The 20345-nt window shown below is 45.5% G+C and overlaps 1 protein-coding gene across 1 annotated transcript in view; it reads left to right on the top strand.

Annotated features, from left to right (window-relative positions):
• The window catches only part of LOC135545942 (protocadherin Fat 4-like), a 98720-nt gene extending 79434 nt beyond the window's left edge, over positions 1-19286 (top strand). Inside the window, exons 8-17 of the mRNA XM_064973943.1 lie at positions 935-1185; positions 1414-5760; positions 6947-7051; positions 7326-7633; positions 9930-10015; positions 10539-10718; positions 11160-11284; positions 11393-11610; positions 12955-13216; positions 14413-19286. Coding sequence (XP_064830015.1) covers positions 935-1185; positions 1414-5760; positions 6947-7051; positions 7326-7633; positions 9930-10015; positions 10539-10718; positions 11160-11284; positions 11393-11610; positions 12955-13216; positions 14413-16307 — 7777 coding nt within the window. The 3' untranslated portion in view covers positions 16308-19286. The remainder of the gene's footprint in view (positions 1-934; positions 1186-1413; positions 5761-6946; positions 7052-7325; positions 7634-9929; positions 10016-10538; positions 10719-11159; positions 11285-11392; positions 11611-12954; positions 13217-14412) is intronic.
• The last annotated feature ends 1059 nt before the right edge of the window (positions 19287-20345 follow it).

The raw sequence follows: 20345 nt of genomic DNA, 5'->3' as shown, positions 1-20345 counted from the left end.
AGCGGGGCTCCTGTACCCCAAGCCGAACATTTGATTCGGATCCCCCCTCGCCCTGGTACCCCCAATGGGGAGGCGCAGGGGGGTACGTCAGTTTGCCCCACTTTCCCAAAACATCGTAATGAAGATGTTAATTGGCTATGACAGAACTAGTATCAGGGGTTCCATGGGTTCTGGAGAGCATAACCAGTTGCCATCCGTTATTAGTTTCTATTCTCACAGCCCATTAATTTGGGCTTTTTTGAACTTCTGCTTCTGAACCACTTCTGGTTGTAGACAGCTTGGTTGTCTGTGGTCCCAATAAGTCTGTGTTCCATCTGTGTTCACACTTTATTCCATAATTTGTCCCCATTTTTATAGGAAGCGTTTTCAAAATATGTGCTCTTGTGAGCTGTTTGAATTAAAGCCTCTGTGAGAAGCATCAAAACACAGGAGAAAATGGAATGAGATACAATATTAAGATGAATACCTTAAGAATTGGGTAATGCTTGGCCAATGGTGCTTTCATCAAACAAAAACCACAGAAAATGTATTAAGTTATTTTATGTCTGTGTTTTTCAATGAAATATACTCTCTGCCTCTTTAAAGCTTAAAACAGTGCCCTCCGTAGGATTATTTTGATAATGCTGATCAAGATATTTGAATCTGGGCATGTATAGGCAGTAGAAAGCTTACCAGTATGTGCTGCATATTATCACAATATCTAATGTAATGTATGTAGGAAACTGCTCCTCCTGGCGACAGTATAGTAACAGTATTAAGATTGTATTGACTAAAACTAATGTTCAAATGTTGTCTCGAAGTAGTGTATAACGTATATACATATATGTTCCATTGAAAATAAATTAAACATCTCATCTAAAACCATGCTGTACAAATCCTATCATTTCCCCACTGTGTGTTACTAAAACGTGTCCTCTTCTATGTATCCCTACAGTTACAGTTTGACTGGAGGCAATGGTCAGTTCTCCATCAACCCAGCCACAGGCCAGATCATCACCAGCTCCCTACTGGACCGGGAGGCTAGAGCCAAGTATCAGCTCCTAGTTGTGGCCACAGATGGAGGGCCGCTCCTGGGCACGTCCAGCTCTGCCACTGTGTCGGTGGTGGTGGCAGACATCAACGACAACCCTCCCCATTTCCACCACCACCCCTACGTCACACACATCCCCGCCTTCATCTCAGCAGGTGGGTTCAGATTTTATTCATGAATATCCATTTCAAATATTCATGTGCTTACAGTATATGTCTAATGATATTACGCTTGTATAATATGTGATTATATAACTAAAGTATCAACAGTATTTATTTTACCTCCTATGAAATGATTTACTTTTGTGGAAAATATTGATGATTAAGCATACATCTGCTGTAAAAGTTATTCTGAAGCATTTGGTCTCATTTTGTATTTTTCAGGCAACTTGGTATTCGCTGTGACAGTGACAGATGAGGACGCGGGACCCAATGCTCAGCTCCACTACTCTCTAACTGGCCGCAACTCAGACAAGTTCAAGATTGACCCCTTAAGAGGAGCCATCACAGCCAATGAGAGGTTGACAGGCAGCTCGGAGGTTACCCTCACTGTCCGAGTGAAAGACGGAGGAACCAATCCCAAAACAGACTTGACCACCGTGACCGTCCGGTTTGTGACTGGGGGAGACTTCCCTGTCATCAAGCTGAAGGATACTACTTTCACATTTCCAGAGAGCCAACCCACAAACACGATCATTACCACAGTGACCGGGTCCTCGACACGTGGCGGGGCCCTGTCATACTACATCGCCAGTGGAAACCTGGATAATGCCTTTCACATCGACCAGTTGACTGGAGAGCTGTCAATCAAACATTCACTGGACTTTGAACACATTCAGAAATATGTGCTCTGGATTGAGGCCAGGGACCAAGGATTCCCCCCCTATTCCTCATATGAGAAAGTGGAGATCACAGTGCTGGATGTAAACGACAACCACCCCGTATTTGACAGGGAACCATTACATGCAGAGATACTTGAGAACCTGTCCCCTCAGCGGGTGCTCATTGTCTCTGCTGTGGATCAGGACAGTGGCCTCAACGGCCAGCTGGAATACGCCATAATCGACGGCAACAAGGAGAACAGCTTCAGCGTCAACCGGGCCACTGGTGAAATCCGAACGACCAGGCCTCTTGACAGGGAAAAAGTAGCTCAATATGCCCTTAAAGTGAAGGCCACCGACCGTGGCAACCCTCCCAAAAGCACGGCTGTTAAAGTCCTGATAAATGTGCTAGATGTGAATGATAACGCTCCCAGGTTCTCTAAGATCTTTAGCGCCACAGTGCCCGAAAACGCCCCAGTGGGGTACACTGTCACCAGGGTTACAACCACAGACGAGGACGCAGGTGCTAATGCCATAAGCAAGTATTCAATCACAGACACAAGTCTACCGTTCACTATCAATCCAAGTACAGGAGACATAACAATCAGTAGACCACTCAATAGAGAAGACACTGACCATTACATTGCCAAAGTCTCTGCCCATGATTCTGGCTGGACAGTTAGCACGGATGTCACAATATTTGTAACAGATGTCAATGATAATGCCCCCCGATTCAGTCGGCCATCTTACTATCTGGACTACCCTGAACTTACAGATGTGGGGTCACTTGTTACTCAGGTGTCTGCGACAGACCCTGACGAGGGCTTCAATGGCAAAATATTCTATTTCATCAGGTCCCAGTCAGAATACTTCAGAATCAATTCAAGCTCTGGAGAAATCTTTATCAAACAGCATTTAAAGTATAAAAACTCAACTGGCAGCAACATAAACATAAATCGCCATAGTTTCATCGTTACTGCTTCAGACCGTGCTCCAAAGCCATTGATGAGTGAAACTACAGTCATTGTAAACATAGTAGATAGTAATGACAATCCACCCAAGTTTGAATCGTCTAGCTACTTTACACCTGTCACTAAAAGCGTCAAAGTTGGCACCAAACTTATCATGGTCATAGCTCTAGACAAGAAAGATTTTGGCCTCAACTCTGAGGTGGAGTACATAATATCAGGAGGGAACAGCTCTAGCAAGTTCAAACTTGATAAGCAGAGTGGATGGGTCACTGTCGCCGCCTCACTCACCTCAGACATGAACAAGGTGTTCCTCATGGATGTTACAGCCAGAGACAAAGGCAACCCCCCTCTGACTGCTAGAACCACAGTGAAAGTGGCAGTCACTGAGGAGAACCACCACACACCAGAGTTCTCCCAAAGCCAAGTCACAGCTACCATACCGGAGAGTCTTGCTGTGGGGACAGCCATCAGGACTCTCTCTGCCAGGGACAAGGACAAAGAGATGAATGGGCTCATCGCATACAACATCACTTCAGGCAATGACAAGGGCCTATTTGCCGTGAACAGTAAAACAGGAATCCTGTCTCTGGCCAATCATCTGGACTTTGAGGAAAAGCAAAGATATGAGCTCAGAGTGACAGCCACTGACGGGGGATGGATCGCAAAGACTAGCTACGTCATGGTTACAATCCATGTGACCGACGTGAACGATAACCCACCTATATTTGATCCTGATGAGTATTTCCCTGTGGTACAGGAGAACGTTCCCAGTGGCACCACAGTGGTGAAAATGAATGCCACAGACAGAGATTCTGGGCCCAATGCTGTCATGGCTTACGTGATCCAGTCTTCAGACAGTGACCTCTTTGTAATTGATCCAAACACAGGTGTAATCACCACCCAGGGTTTCCTGGATTATGAGTCCAAGCAGGTCTACCACTTAACAGTGAAGGCCTTCAATGTCCCAGACGAGGAGCGCTGCAGCTTCGCCAACGTCAACATTCAGCTCAAGGGGGCCAATGAATACGTTCCCCGCTTTGTCTCCAAGCAGTACTACTTTGAAGTCTCTGAAGCAGCTCCAAGAGGCACAGTGGTGGGAGAGGTGTTCGCCAGTGACCGCGACCAAGGACATGACGGAGTGGTTTACTACCTAATTTTTGGGAAGAGCAGAAGAAAGGGCTTCAGCATCAACAGGAAAACAGGACAGATCTACGTCACAGGTCCGCTTGATCGTGAGAAAGAGGAGAAGATCTCCCTCAAAGTCCTGGCGAAGAACGCAGGAAGCATCCATGGGGCGGATATCGACGAGGTCTTTGTGAACATCACCATCCTGGATGCTAATGATCCTCCTGTTTTCAGTCAGGAACTGTATGATGTTCAGATCAGTGAGGGTCTCTCCCCTGGCGGCTTGGTCACCTTCGTTAGTGCCCAGGACTCTGACTCTGTCCCAAGCTGGAGCAGATTCTCTTACTCCATAGTCTCAGATTTCAAGAAAAATGTCTTCAACATCAACCCTCAGACTGGCCAAGTGTCTGTTGCAGCTGAGCTGGACAGAGAAACCACTCCTCTGTTCAGCCTGACTCTGCTAGCTGTGGACTCTGGCTCACCCTCGGCAACTGGAAGTGCAACCCTGATCGTGAATCTGGAGGACATTAATGATAACGGTCCAACACTGATGACCGTGAATGCAGAGGTCATGGAGAACCAGCGAGCCGGGACAGACGTTGCAACTCTTACCTCAATCGACCCAGACCTTTCACCTAATCAAGGTCCGTTCTCATACAGTCTGCTCAGCGCCGGCTCAGCCAACAACTACTTCAGCCTCAGCCCCGCTGGAGTGCTGACCACCAGTCGAGAGATCGACAGGGAGCAGATCAGTGACTTTTACCTCTTGGTGGTGATCAAGGACTCCGGCGTCCCTCAGATGTCCTCCACTGGAACGGTCCACATAAAAGTCAGTGATCAGAATGATAACCCATCAGAGCCGCGCTCAGTGGAGATCTATGTCCACTATTTCGGAAACATGTTCCCCGGAGGGTCCCTCGGGGTTGTGAAGCCCCAAGACCCAGACATCCAGGACAGCTTCCATTGCTCCTTGACCCCTCCTTCATCCAGTCTGTTCACCATCCCAACGGGCACCTGTGATCTCAACTCCAAGGCCCGCTCAACAGACGGAACATTCGAATTAGCTGTCCGGAGTAGTGATGGTGTCCATGGGTCTGTCAGCAGTAACGTCCGCGTCTTCTTCATGGGGTTCACCAACGCCACTGTGGACAACAGTATCCTGATTCGCCTCCGCACCCAGGGGGTCACCACCTTCCTCACCAATCACTACCTCAGCTTTGTTCGCATTGCAAACTCACAGCTGGCAGGGCTAGGCACTGGAGTACAGCTGTATGGTGCATTTGAACTCAACAACCAGACTTTCCTAATGGCCGCCATAAAGCGCAGCCATGGACAGTATGTCAACCCCAGTGGAGTTGCCACCTTCTTTCAGAGCATCAAAGAAGTACTGCACAGGCAGTGCGGGGTGCAGGTAGACTCAGTGGATCATGACCCCTGCACACGTAACCCATGTCAGAACGGGGGCAGCTGCAAGAAGCGCCTTAGTGTGGGGCCAGATATGAAGACAGAGGAGAGTGTCCCGGTGATCCTTGTCACAAACCACCCTCTCCAGCCATACGCTTGCAGTTGCAGACCAGGGTACGCGGGGGCACTGTGCGAGACGGATATAAACGAGTGCCTGCCGTCCCCATGCCACAACAGTGGGACCTGCCACAACCTGGTGGGGGGATTCTCCTGCACCTGCCCCGAGGGATTCACGGGCATGGCCTGCGAGAGGGACGTAAACGAATGCCTCTCCAACCCCTGCAAGAACGGGGCTCTCTGCCAGAACTATCCCGGTGGCTTCAACTGCCTCTGCAAATCCGGCTTTGCAGGTACTGTACAACGCCTTAGGAGTCATTTGGATTTTATGAGCAACACAACCACAGATGTTCAGCTAGGCTCAAGTATACACACACTGCACATGAATCCTGCTTGTCCAAGTAAAGTATTTGCCTCCAAACGATTGCAAGAGGTGTTGTAACCCTAGCATACAGGCCTGACTGCCAAACATTTTTGGGTTTTACGATTACTAGTTGGGGGGTATCAGATTTGATGCGTATCATCTTGTCATGTTTACTTTAATAAAAAGGATGATGCGAAATTGAACCCAGTAAGGGCCTTAGTCTCATATAGACTCATATTCCTCTCCATGTATTTCTTTCTACAGTACTGCATATTTGAGATGTTTAAGGTTCTTTCTATCTTTCTGTTGGTCAAGCATTTAGAGGTTTAATATGTATTGAAGATTGCTCTCCCTAATTTCGAAAAGTGAACTAAATAGTACTAGCCACTGTGTAAATCACCCCCTCCCTGCTTGAATGTAATGCTAAGTTGATGATATGATGAAGAAAGTAATATTACTCTTCGTGAAGGGAGAGCACATGGAGAAGCAAAACGAGAACAGTAGTTTGAATCATGTCTGTTTGGTCAGCTGCTGGCTGTAGTTGCTGAAAGACATTTCCAATGATCAATAGCAGATGTTTAGCCTTTTTTACTATGACCTTAACAAATGACCACAAACCTTTTGCGTTTCATCAAGACAAATGGCCCTCCTGAAGAATTGCACCTATTGACATACAGTAGTCTGCATGCCCTCACATTGAACTCCACACTTCCTGTTTTCCCTGCCTGGTTGTGGTGAAAGAATGTATCTCCTTTAAACTATTTGTCTCATGTTGCAGGAGTCAGTACCTAAAAATACATGACGCTGCAGGTCATTGTCAGTCTCGCCCCTTGCATACCTTGTTCTGTCTGTGTCTATTAATATTTTTTTTCCTTAAGTCATCATATTTTCATCATGTCTCTTGGCCCCAGAGATCCAGTAAAGAGGCTATAGTTGTCAAATCTAAATATAATCTCCCAATTTATTACTTTTTCACTCATCTAAGTTTCAAATAGATTATCCTAAGTTTGCAATAGCATAGACCCCCTGTGATTTTAAGTCCCCCCCCCACACACACATTTTCCTTTGTCATCCCCACCTCGTTCATTTGAATTTGTGTTGTTTTGTGAACCCAGGCAAAACGTGTGATTCCATCATCAATCACTGTGAGTGTAACCCATGTTTTAATGGCGGCTCCTGCCAGAACAGAGTGGATGGATATTACTGTCATTGTCCATTTGGTGAGTATTAACTTAGGGGCAACTGCTAGATGATTGAAAACTATCTGGATTGGCAAAAATGACTGTTGCTATCCCCATTGTTATTTATTGTATGTCTCCATGTCACATTTATTCACATGTTGTTGAACTGTTTCTCTCTTCTTAGCATGATTAGCGTTAGCCTAGGATGGCAGATGGCAACAGATTCCTAGCTATGTGCTGATTTAGTAGATGCAGCATGGTGAATTATTCATGACATCCCTGTTTGATTTGTATTCATTCCTTTCGTCCTCAGGGGTCTTTGGAAAACACTGTGAACTCAACAGCTACGGCTTTGAGGAGCTGTCCTACATGGAGTTTCCTAGCCTGGATCCCAACAATAACTACATCTACATCAAGTTTGCCACACTGAAGAGCAACGCTCTCCTCATGTACAACCATGACAACCAGACCGGAGACAAGGCGGAATTCTTGGCTCTGGAGATCTTTGAGGGACAGATGCGCTTCTCGTTTAACTTGGGTAGCGGGACCTATAAACTAATGACCATGATAAAGGTTGCAGATGGACAGTTCCACACGGTTATTGCAAGGAGAGCTGGAATGGTGAGAGTCATTTCTATGTTATATATATGGCTGTACCAAGATGTCTTTATTTGGTTTTGCACCATAAATGGTTGGAAAATATATTTTATTGTAAGTTTTAATGGTTTGATGGGACCTTAATTGCAAAAATGTAGAGGGGAAAATCCTAAAGCCACCAGATGTACATAGAAGATTAGTTTATGATTCAATAGCAGTTATGACCTCCTGGGTTTTTATAGCCGAGAGCAGCGTCCACATTTGGCCTCGTCGTCTTTTTTTGCACCATGAGATGATAATTAAACTGCCCACACAGTGGTAGTTCTGTATAGGGTTTTCATAGTTTGTAATTATATTTGATTGCTTGTTGTGATTTACAATATAACCTCCAAAATAGCGTCAGACACTGAAATTCCTTGTATTTGAATCTAGTATTTTCTCTGCCAGTATTTCAATGGCGGGGAGAGAAAAAATCAGCAGCCTGTCCAAAGTTTTACAATGTAAGTCTCCTGCTGGACATCAGATCTGTCATTTCTCACCCTGCACTGGGATTTCATAGGAAACTGGTAAAATCGTTCAATTGTCCGCTTTGAGATGTGCAGAGTGACAGACTGGAAAGGTGTGACAGAATGGCAAGGTACACAACATGCATAGAGAAATGCAATGCTGCCCTTACTGCACTGCAAATATTACGCGTAGGTTGAGGAATGACCATGTTGAGGCTCTTAGCCGAGCTAGAAGAATGGAAGCAGAGCGGGCACGAGTCGTGCCTGAAGTGCCAAGTCCCTGAGGCGGTGTAATGCGAACCTCATCAGTGTGATTGGAGAAGGTGATGTGGGTCATTGAGGTTGTCCCTTGAAGGACTTTTGTTTCTCTCCAGATCCTCCACTTTTGGATTCTGAGCAGATGAAAACCAGACACCGTTCGTAGTAATGTGTGACGCACCGAGAGTCAAGGACACTGTTGTTTATATGAGAAGCATATTTTAGATCACCCTACTGAAATCGGCACCCCAACAAGCATTGTTTCATTGTTTATACTCTGTTGTTATAGCTTTATTATTACAGCAATGGCAATGAGAATAGTATGACCACTAAGTTAAGAACACTAATGTAGTTTACGAATGTTATACAGTCCTGTCTCAATTTAACTGCAACAATTGTGGTCTCATTCTTCTCAAGGCTATTTTTGCCTTATTTCTGTTTGTCTTGTCATGAATGAGAGTGGTTTTAGGCCTCACATAAAAAAATCTACAACTGGTTTACACCCTTTAGCATCTACATTCAGTTGTTTTCCTCCTCAACAAGTGTTAAACTTGACCTTTTCACACAAATAATCCAACAATAGTGTGTTTCTGTAGACAATGGCATGTTTCTGTAGTGTTCAACTGCAGCCATCTTTCTGGATTTGTCATCAAGAAGGTTGGTCATGAGAAAATGATGCTGTCCAGTGACAGCACTGATTTCGTTTACCCTGTTTCATTTACCTTGTTCCAAGTTAACCAAACAAAAATAATGCTCCTGGTAGTTATTTTTTTTTTCAAAGTGTTTTTCCTTGAGAAAAACCCTTTTCCAATCGTGTGAGACACTTGACAGTGTGTGTATGCTGCGGTTTGGCTGCAGGGACTTTGATCTGAGAGAAAGGCATTAATAAAATGCCCATCTGGCTCTGACGTGTAGGTCTAGCCCTTCAACAATAGCGACAAAGCCCAGAGACAAATTACTCTTGTTTCCCTTGTTGCTTTTTCGCTTCGTAAAACGTTTCTGTGTTAGCAATTACCTCAGGAGACCGAGAAGGGGAGGGGTCACGCTCTCCGCCATCTCTTGGATGATTTGTGCTCACGCTCCAAGCAGGCCGCTCCGTGTTTACCTAAGATCCTGGTGTAGGTGGAGCATGCTGTCATGGTTTTTCAACACGTTCACACACTTTCCTTTTCTCTTGCCACCTCTTTTTTTTTTCACATCAGTCAAGCTTCAGAGACACATAGGGAAAGTAGAACAATTATTAGCATTGGCTAAGGGTGAAAGTTATATCTTAAGGGAATCTCAGATTAATATTTAAGTCTACTGTACCTCCCATCTTCATAATGATGGCTTCAAATACGGTATGATATCAAACGAAATTGATTGTGACGTACAAAATCAGTCATGTAGTTATCTGTAAACTGGAGTGCTCGTCTGAGTAAGATATGACCGTCTGAGCTGGTACAACTATCAGGAAGGAACAACGTGTGTGGTGATTTGTTGTGTGCTACTACAGTATATGTACTGTACAGTCCAAGGAGAATAACGTGTGTGTGTCTGCTCCCCTCGTCATGCAGGCTGCGTCCCTGACAGTCGACCTGTGTGGAGATGATCAGGAGCCAGGCTACTGTGCTGTGAGCAACGTTGCTGTGCATACTGACTGGTAAGAACACATAAAGCAGAGCTTAGCACACACCCTGGCAGAGTACATACAGAAGAGAGTTTAGGTATAGAGGAAGTATTTATTTCCATATGCAAATGTTCATAGTATACTGTATCTATAGTAACGAGAGAGAAAAACCGAATTCCATTTGAAGCTGTTTACTTTCAGAGTGGCTTACCACCTTCAATGTATGCAAATATCATCATTAGTCACCATCTAAACAATGCAGCAATATCTCAAATCTCAAAGAATGGAGCAATCTGTGGGCACATCCATCACCTTGACTGTTCTCAATGAACCCTTGCATATCCAGCTAGCCTAGTGTAAATCATAGTGTATGTAAACACGTATATGGACATAACTTGTACCGTTTAGCATTGTGAGAGGCCCAGAGTGAAAAGCCGTCTGGACCCAAGGGGGGGACTCTGTGCGAGCGATCTGGCAGATGAGGAATGGTCCGGGAAGGTCATTGTCATTGTGAGAGGTGCTGACCTCCAGCGGCTTCTCCTTCTCCTTCTCGCAGGATCCTGGACGTTGGGCCCAACAGGCTCTCGGTGGGAGGCGTCAGGTCAATAGAGCCCGTCCTTCACCGCCGCGGCCAGGTTGCCACCCACGACTTTGTAGGCTGCATCATGGAGTTTGCTGTCAACGGCCGCCCGCTGGAGCCCAGTCAGGCCCTGGTATCTCATGACATCCTTGACAGGTCTGGTTCTCTCCCTCTCTCCTTCTCTCCCTCTCTCCCTCTCTCCCTCTCTCCTTCTCCCCTTCTCTTCTTCTCTTCTTCTTTTCTGTCTTTCATGACAACCCCTCCATCTCTCTCAATCCCCCGAAAACCCCAAACTCTCCCAGCAGGATATCTGGTCATTCTCTGAAGCTCTCAACCCTCAAGAACAGCTGAAGAGACATCTTTGATATAAATAGCAGATGTACAGTTTTTTGAAATAGTAATCGTAGAATGGAAATTCTTTCACTTAGTTGGTTGTGAATAGTGGCGAGGATAGATCTTTTAATATGCTAATTTCCTGAATCTTTTATGGGTTTTTTTGTATTGCGGGAATCTCATCTGCCGTGTCCTATTGAGGGCCAGCTGTCCACCAGGGGGGCAGACTTGTGTGTGCCTGTCTGACTGTCTGTTTGTTTGTAGATGTCCCAGACTGGAGGGAGCCTGCACAGCCAACCTCTGCAGACACGGGGGCACCTGCATTGACTACTGGTCCTGGCAGCAGTGCAAATGCATGGAGGGCTTCACCGGAAAATACTGCGAGAAATGTACGAATAATTTGGAGGGGAATTTTGTCATACACTTCTGAATTTGACCATCACTCAGAAGGCAGATGGTATCATTTCCTTTGACTTGTGCTTTTCATTCTTTCATAGACATCACGGCCGACACGGCTCTCTCACTGGATGGGACTGGACGCCTTGACTACGCCATGCGCCAGAGCCCCAAACGGGACATCCTGCTGCGCCAGAGCCTCATGGGCTTGACCTCTGACCTCTCTGTGCCCAGCAGCCTCAAGGTTAAGTTCCGCACCCGCAGCAAGAGTGGCACCCTGCTCCACATCCAGGAGAGCAGCAACTACACCACCATCAAGGTAAAGGAAGTCTCCATGGAGCGAAACCCTGTCGGGTAACAAGCCACACACAGTACAAATACTGTATGCATGCAGAGATGCACTTCTAGTGCTAATGTGTTTGTCTGTTTTGCTTTTCCCAAACCATTCTTCGATACTTAGATTTCTCACTCACACGCGTTCATTTGTGTCTGTTTCTCCATCTGCCACTCGGTCCACACTTAAACATGTCACACGTATGCACAATCCTCCCTTTTAACCCCCGCCCCCTGAGTCAAAGCTATAAGGGGATCTGTGTCTTTATCACCTCCTCTCATTACCCTTACATATACGCTCCTTCATTCTGCTGATATAGAGTTCAAGGCTTTGACTGATCCGGAGCAGCTGTCCGAGGGCCCAAGCTCTTATTCATCCTTTTCCTTTTTCCCCCAGTCCACTTCCTTTCCCTCTAGGATCCACCGGGTCTCTCTGGTTGTGTTTTCCGGTGCAGTGCGTGTCCCCCAGAATCCCCCCTACCATTACTACTATACGGCCCAAAGAACAATATTGAATGTACTGCTTGACCCCCCCCCCCAAAAAAAGAAAAGAAATATATGCATAGGGTATAAATAACGTGATGTAAAAGAGATGAGTTAAATTGGTTCTCCAGATCTCGTTTCCTGTGTTTTTGGCTCGTGTGATTTTTTCTTCTTCTTCCATTTCCAGATTTTCGTCGTGGGCCTTTAAAATCAATTCTTCCTGAAGCTACATACCATTGCTGATGTTTAGTTTCTTTGAAGGGGAGGCAAAAGAGGTTACTTTAGGCTGAAATATATGAGATTACCATATACAATGCCTGGCACACTGTCATTTTGATTAATTATTTCTATATGATTCACTCTGTTGCGTATGGATATAGTTTATGCATATTGAAGGTAATAGTATGAAAGTCCCTGCATACCTAATATGATCATCATAATAATAGCTGGTTTACTGGTATTTGGCATATGCAACCTTTACCTCTGCACTGCAACAGTCGTTGTTGTAAAGGAAAATGTGTTTTCAATCAACGTAACCGGTATAATAACGGTACTGTAAATTAAATAGATTATTAGTATTACAAAACAAGAACAGCTCTCCAACTGAAACAAAACATCAACAACATCTCTGAGATGGGAATTATCAGAGCATACAATCACATCATCATGCTTATCACATTTCTCCACTCTTTCCCTCTCAACAAACATGTACAATACAGTATCAGTCTGTCTGCCGGGCCTGCATTCCTGTCTGTCTGTGTCCATCCGTCTGTCCAATCCATCCGTCTGTCCTCGTCTGCCTATCTGTCCATCCATCTAACTCAGTCTCTTGTCTTTTCCCTCCCAGCTGAAGAACGGCAATGTCCACTACATATCTGATGCTGGTTTGGGGGGTAAGGTGGAGAGGACCCTGGGAGAGATGGTCCTATCAGATGGCCAGTGGCACGTCCTGCAGGTCTTCAAGAACGGCTCTTCAACCTCCCTCCACGTGGACGGGGCACTCCTCAAGCTCATCCAGCACCCCACGCAGGACTTCGGGGGTCTCAACGTCCTGACCATGTCCCTCGGTGGAGTCCCCTCTGGGCCCACCCAGCAGAAAATTGCATCAGGTGAGATGGTGGTGTGTGAAGTTTCTGTTATTGTCATACAGTATGTGAATGGTAGATACCTTTTTCAATTAATATAAGGTCTTCTGTTGAATCAGACCATATTAGGTGATGTTGCAGTCCTGCTCTCTGGAGCAAGTGTAAATTGTGTTTTATTTGACATTGGACAAATTGTGGAAGAGAGTTAATGTTGCTCTCTTTTACAGATCATTTCTAGACAATAGCTAATGTGAAAGTAGTTTGATAAGGTGGGGAGCCCTGCCTTTGATGCTTTCATGTTTTCATCTTATTGCCATGGAATCTTGTCTTGGATTAGATCTAAATCAGATCAGATGTCACATATCAAATGTTTTTGGACTTGAAAATAGTTTGGATAGGGTGAACGATAGAGCTTCCAGGGGGAAGGGATACACCACTGTACATTTCAGACTTTTAATGGAAAGAAAATGACTTTATACTATGGACTAACATGGTAAAAAAAGAAGTCATTTTAATGATTTGTTGGCCTCTTTCACACAATAAGGTAAAGATATACTTCAAAATAAATGTGCATGCCTATGGCAGGCTGTCTTGCCTAACATGAAGATTATCTGGTCCCGGTTTCTTGGGGCCACACCTACACCAAATAGGAACTGACCCTCGCTTAATATGCATGTAGAAGCATTTGTGGTCTGGTGTGCATTCAACTAGTAAGGATCTAATGAATAGAACAAAATGGGATAAATTCAATAAACATGTGTTTACATCTGTGAGGGAACTTTGTGAAGCAAAATGAAAGCGAAGGTTTGAATTAGTCACCAAAACATTTCTTCCAGATGGATGTCTTGAAGCGATACGAGGTCTGAAGATTGTCTGGCATCCACCTCCTATGTTTTTGAAAAGAATTACATTGGCTTCTCTCAGAGTTGCCAACGATTTATTTACGCGTTTGAGAATGTGATTTGTCGAGGTGTTTTCAATGAGGACATTTCATTGAGATTTGGCCGATGCTTAACCAATTTGCCGACTAAACAAAATTCCTCCAGTTCTGATTATAGCTTTCAGTTCCTGTTATTTACAAGTTGGCGATCCCAGCCACTTGGCACATTCTGAAAAGCGCTCAAACTTAATTCGGAAATTATCACTGTGTTGTCTTAATAGCCGTCCAGGAGTGCTTCCTGTTATTTGAACACCTCTTCCTCTCCCTATTCTTCCCACAGGCTTCGACGGCTGCCTGGCCTATGTGAAGTACAATGGGGAAAATCTTCCCTTCAGCGGAGATCACAGCACTGTCACCATCTCCAAGACCAGCCCAGCCGTCAAGATCGGCTGCAGAGGGCCCAACCTGTGTGAGAGCAGCCCATGCTGGGACGGCCTAATGTGTGTCAACCAGTGGTACACCTACCAGTGCCTCCCGCCCGGCGAATGTGCCTCGAACCCCTGCCAGAACCGAGGGAGCTGCGTTCCTGGCCCCCACTCTAGTTACACCTGCGTCTGCTCTGAATTCTACACTGGCAAGACCTGCGAGACCCTGGTGGCGTGCCTGGGGGTTCAGTGCCCTCAGGGCACACTCTGCAAGACAGCCAACAACGGCGGCTTCATCTGCAGCCCGAGCCCCACGGCCACGGAGCTGACCTTGCCCATCTGGGCGGTACCGGCCATTGTGGGCAGCTGTGCCACAGCCCTGGCCCTGGTGGTGCTCAGTCTGATCCTCTGCAACCACTGCAAGGGCCGCAACAAGACCAACGTGCCAAAGGAGGAGAAGCAGCCCAAGGAGAAGAAGAAGAAGAAGAAGAAAGGGAGTGAGAACGTGGCGTTTGACGACCCAGATAACATCCCGCCGTACGGCGACGACATGACGGTGAGGAAGCAGCCTGAGGGCAACCCCAAGCCAGACATCATCGAGAGGGAGAACCCCTACCTGATCTATGACGAGACAGACATCCCCCACAACAACGAGACCATCCCCAGCGCCCCGTGTGCCCCCTGCCAGATGCCTGAGGCAGATATCGAACACTATGACATAGACAACGCCAGCAGCATTGCCCCGTCCGACGCCGACATCATTCAGCATTACAAGCAGTTCCGCAGCCACACGCCCAAGTTCTCCATCCAGAGACACAGCCCTCTGGGCTTCGCCAGACAGTCTCCCCTGCCCTTGGGGGCCACTAGCTACAACTACCAGCCCCAGTACAGCCAGGCCCTGAGGTCCACCCCTCTCAGCCACTCAGCCTGCCCCACACCCAACCCCCTCTCCAGGCACAGCCCGGCTCCCTTCACCAAGCCCTCGTCCTTCTACCGCAACACCCCCACTAGGGAGCTGAACCTGGCCCGCCGGGATGGAAGCCCCCTGGACCTGCACCACAACGAGATAGGCCAGCCAGGCGCCATGTTCAACTACGCCACCCGGCTGGGCCGCCGCAGCAAGAGCCCCCAGACCATGGCAGGCCACGGCTCCCGGCCGAGCAGCCGGCTCAAGCAGCCCATTGAGCAGATCCCTCTGGAGACGGGACCCCCTGTGGGACTGTCCATCGAGGAAGTGGAGCGGCTCAACACGCCGCGGCCCCGCAACCCCAGCATCTGCAGCGCCGACCACGGCCGCTCCTCATCCGAAGAGGACTGCCGGAGGCCCATGTCGCGGGTCCGCAACCCGGCCGACGGCATCCCCGCCCCCCCGGAGTCATCATCTGAGAGTGACTCGCACGACTCTTTCACCTGCTCCGAGATGGAGTACGACCGGGAGAAGCCCGTGGCCTACAGCTCCAGGGTTCCCAAGCTGTCGCAGGTCAACGAGTCGGACGCCGACGATGAGGACTACGGCGGGCGGCTCAAGCAAAGGCGTTACTCTAGCCGGTGGGCCGAGGGCGGGCCCGCTGCACAGGCGCCGATGACGGACCATTACACTTTGCCCCACAAACTGGGCCAGCAAGCCGGGGGCTTCAACTGGGACAACCTGTTGAACTGGGGCCCCGGCTTCGGCCATTACGTGGATGTGTTCAAGGACCTGGCCCTGTTGCCGGAGAACGCAGCTGCAAAAGAGATGGACATTGAGATGAACAGTGGGGACGGGTCAGTGACCATTCTGAATGAAGGGGAGGCCGAGCAATATGTATAAGACTATTTATTACAATCCCGTACAATATGGTATGTTCTCTGAAAGACAAACTAAGACGATGTATATAAGAAGCAGAGAACATTGGACTAGCAGTCTCCATTAATGTCTTTGTGCAGTAAGGCAGAAAGGGACACCTGTAATATTACTTTGAACGGAGTGTAAACCTCCTGGAAGAGTTTACCAGTCCTTTCCAGACCTCATACTGTAACTGTACAATCATTCATCTCTTTAAGGCGTCATTATGCGAAATACATTAACACCAAATGGTTGGAACAAAGAGCCTGTGTCTGAATTCAATTTAGGTACTGCAAAGCTCCATTTTATCTTAATCAAAATGATTCTGGTCTGTATTACCAATAATGCCACTCCTTTGCAAGACTTCTGTTACATTCACTTGTGAGAGATAAGCGATAACGTTGAAACACTTTGCAGGAGAAATTCCAAAGGCCATAGCAATAGAAACCCAGCCGGGGTCTTTTTTTTGTCCCGATTCTCATTTTTAAAAGGAAGCATGTGTGTTTTGATCCCATTGCACCTGTAAGCATCAAGATACAGCCCTCGGTGCGAAAATGAGCGCACCACTTTGTTCGCACGGTAATCGAGGCCTGCCAATGTTATGACACGAGCACGGTAACCACTTTCTCTGGCTGTATGTGCTCACAGATGACCGGTTAAGCACTCCAAGACCTAAGATTAATCAAGTCCCTGCCTTACCGACATTTGAGGATGGAGAATGGGGAGGTTACTGTTGGTTCTGTTGGCTGGTGGTGGGAAGGTTCTGGGGTGAATAGTCTGGGTCACAATCCTCCGAGCTGGAGTGTTATTAAACCAGCCAAAAGGTTTGGGCAAGGCTCGCTGATCCATCCCGTCTTGACGTGACCCCCCCCCCTACTAAGACTATGAACTTGTGTACATTTTTTTCATTCATGGGAAATCATGGAAGTTATAGTTGTCAGTGTTTTTGTCCATTATTTTTAAATGTATTGTTTCTACTTTTTGTACTGTTTTATTAACTTAAGTGACTTAAGCAGTGTTTTTATGGATATGTTCACCTGCTCAAGTGTATGATCTTACTTTCAGGGAAAGTAAAGATCGAAGACGTATTTTTTACATTTGTTACGTATGTAACATCAATATTTTCCACTTTTGATAAAACTATAACATGCTTTGTAAATGTAAAAAGCCAATAACAGAATAAAAAGTATTTATTTAAAGGGTCTCTTTCAATACAAGGTGAGCACACCATGCGGTAAGCAATCTCACTGCAATCCTATGGGGTCTGTCTAAAAATAACGCAAGCTTAAAATAGGAACATTTGAGCTTATATGGCAGCTCAATAAAGTGGATGGTAAGGTATTTTATACTCTAAGGACTCTAAGCCTGTTGTGGGCTGAATTGAACAAAACATTTCAAAAGGCCATTGAGTACCTAAATGAAACTGAGCCACGTTGTTGGCAGCCAAGCACAACATCCAGCGGACTTTGCGACGCAGGGCCCTGTATTGCTTTCAACAATTATTTACATCTGGCTTATTCAGCAGAACAATTTTTTCGTAGCCTGGTGATCCGGTATGCAACATGCTTATCTTCTCTGTCATCGAGAAAGAGAGAGAGGCCATGAACCAAGCGAGGAGTGACAACCCAAATCTGGTGGATTACTGTGGGCTCCTGGAGAGGTTCTGTCCTCCCGAGGCCAATGTTGACGAAGCCTGCTTGGGAATGCTGTACCATGCTGATGCTGAAACAATAATGACACTCATAATGATAATGACAGCAAGTGAAAAAGAACCTTGAGTAAATACAAGAGAAGATGAATTCAAATGAACCTCACAGCATCTCTCTCTCTCTTTACTGTTTGTGAGATTGGCATGGCAGGGTATCAAATTGAATAGAGGAGTCAAAGATTGCGTAGCAATGCACTCCAACTATATGTGAATTAGAATGGGAGACAAACCCCTATAGTTGAGAGGGAAACAGGGCTGCATTAAGGAGTATTGTCCTACTAAATAAAACTAGAGAAATGGGTAGACACTGTATACTTGTCGTAGAAGGATTTGTTGTAGTTGAAAAGTTGCCAAAATTGTGTTGTTGAATTATCTTATCGTAATAATTGCCACTAGCTGGTTATGAAATGGAATTGCTTCAGTGTATACCGTATATTTCTGAGGAACATAATATAGAACACTGGATAAACACAGTTAATGTTATTTCAATGGAGTCAAATGGACAAACACTCGTAGGGCTTTATTCAATCCGTTACGCAGAAGTTCAGCGTTACAGCGCGATTGAAAATTAGGGGGTCTCTCCAACCCTTAACACTGACGCGTTACAGATTTCGTGACAGAAATGTGAAAGATAATTTCCGATTGAGGTGACGAATGCAGCGTTTGAATGCCGGCTCCGCGGGAACATTGGCTTTAAATTTTAATTGGGCTTTACGGCTGAATTTCCGTGATAAAGATTGAACAGGCAATGTTTCCGCGTTAGCCGAGGCTGCGTTCACAGTAAGCAATATATATATATGTCGGCTCAATCTGAAATGACCTTTACATTTCTAACGCGCAATCCGTAACGCTTCAGAGATACAGATTTAGTAGAGGCCCCTAGTCAAGCACAACTTCACATGATTACATTTGTTAGTTTAGCAGTGCAGGGTGACTTAAGTTATCAACGTTCGCCACATGAAGTTATCAACGTGTCAAGTTAAAATTGGAACAAATTGTTTTCCAAGCGAGCGATAATGACGGAGATGCCAACAAGGCGTTCCTGATGTTCTGTGTCTCCCCGTGCCAAAACCTTTTTTGTCTTGACTGAAGGCGCGAAAGGAGCTAGAGGCAATTTCCCATGCAGCTTAGTGGTGAACGAAACCATTTTAAAGTCAACAAGTGTCATCGAAATAAAACTGCCATTAAAATGCTTCACTATTTTAAAATCCACAAGTGTCATCGAATGAAATTGCCATTAAAATGGTTTTGATCTACTCTGTTTACTTTGACTTGTCCTCAATGTTTATAAGAGGATGTGGTGTGGCAATATTATTGACTTTCTTAAATCATCCAGTTCGTTCAAAATCCTCCCAGAGCTTGTTTATAAAGATTGATTATTCCTAAGACTCCGGCGTCATGAGGCACGATGAAACTATAACAGCTTTCCTTTAGGCTTAAATGATGTGGCTTTTAATTAAAAGCATTGTCAGAGGAACATAAGCCTCATTCACTAACAAGACTCAGAGTTGTTGGCTGATCCTAAAATCTATTCTGGGAAGTGGCCTGCCTATCTTGCATGTAGTTAAAGCGCAAGAGGATAATCTACTGACTGGAACATCATACGAAGAGTTCAGTTCCAAAATGCTATATCCATTCACTTTTCACATTTGTTTGTTTTATTATCAGAAATGATTGCTTCTGGGTACCTGTTTTGTCTGTGAAATATATTACTGTTCTCAGATTTTTAATTCCTAGATTTTGAATGTGTATTAAAAAATGGATTTTGTTGCAAAACGCTATATGCTGTATACATTGCTTAGCTGGAATAGAATGTTTGTTTCCTGTATACTTTACATACATAACTCATATTACTGTATTGATTCATTTAAATAAATTATTTTGTTAAAATATTGACGTCACAAATGTATCATCTGTACCGGTCTTTGCTAAAAATGTGACTATTTGTCTGACTATGTCAAACCTATCAGTGCAAAAGAAAATTCTCAGAGTGAGAAGTATATGTAGCGTTTTGCAACAAAACATTGATCACTCTGAAATGAAATGATCTAGTGATAAGTTTCAAACAAATACATGTCTGTCATTGAACAACCCCATTGCCACGATTAGAAAGTGAGGTTATTTAAACAATAAAAGCTCATTTACCAACATTTCCGAAAATGGATATATAGCTTTTTGCAATTAAACTCTTCATTAATGACTAGCTTTTTGAGGCAGGTGTTCATTTATGCTTACAGAATCTTAAGGCCTTGATGGATAAAATGGAGGACAATCGCTGGCTCATTGGTGAAATACTTGCACGTGAAATAACAGCA

This window comes from Oncorhynchus masou, chromosome 9 (assembly GCF_036934945.1).
Source record: "Oncorhynchus masou masou isolate Uvic2021 chromosome 9, UVic_Omas_1.1, whole genome shotgun sequence".
NCBI lineage: Eukaryota > Metazoa > Chordata > Actinopteri > Salmoniformes > Salmonidae > Oncorhynchus > Oncorhynchus masou.
The sequence above is the reverse complement of the archived record's forward strand: the minus strand, read 5'-3'. Positions and strand labels throughout refer to the sequence as shown.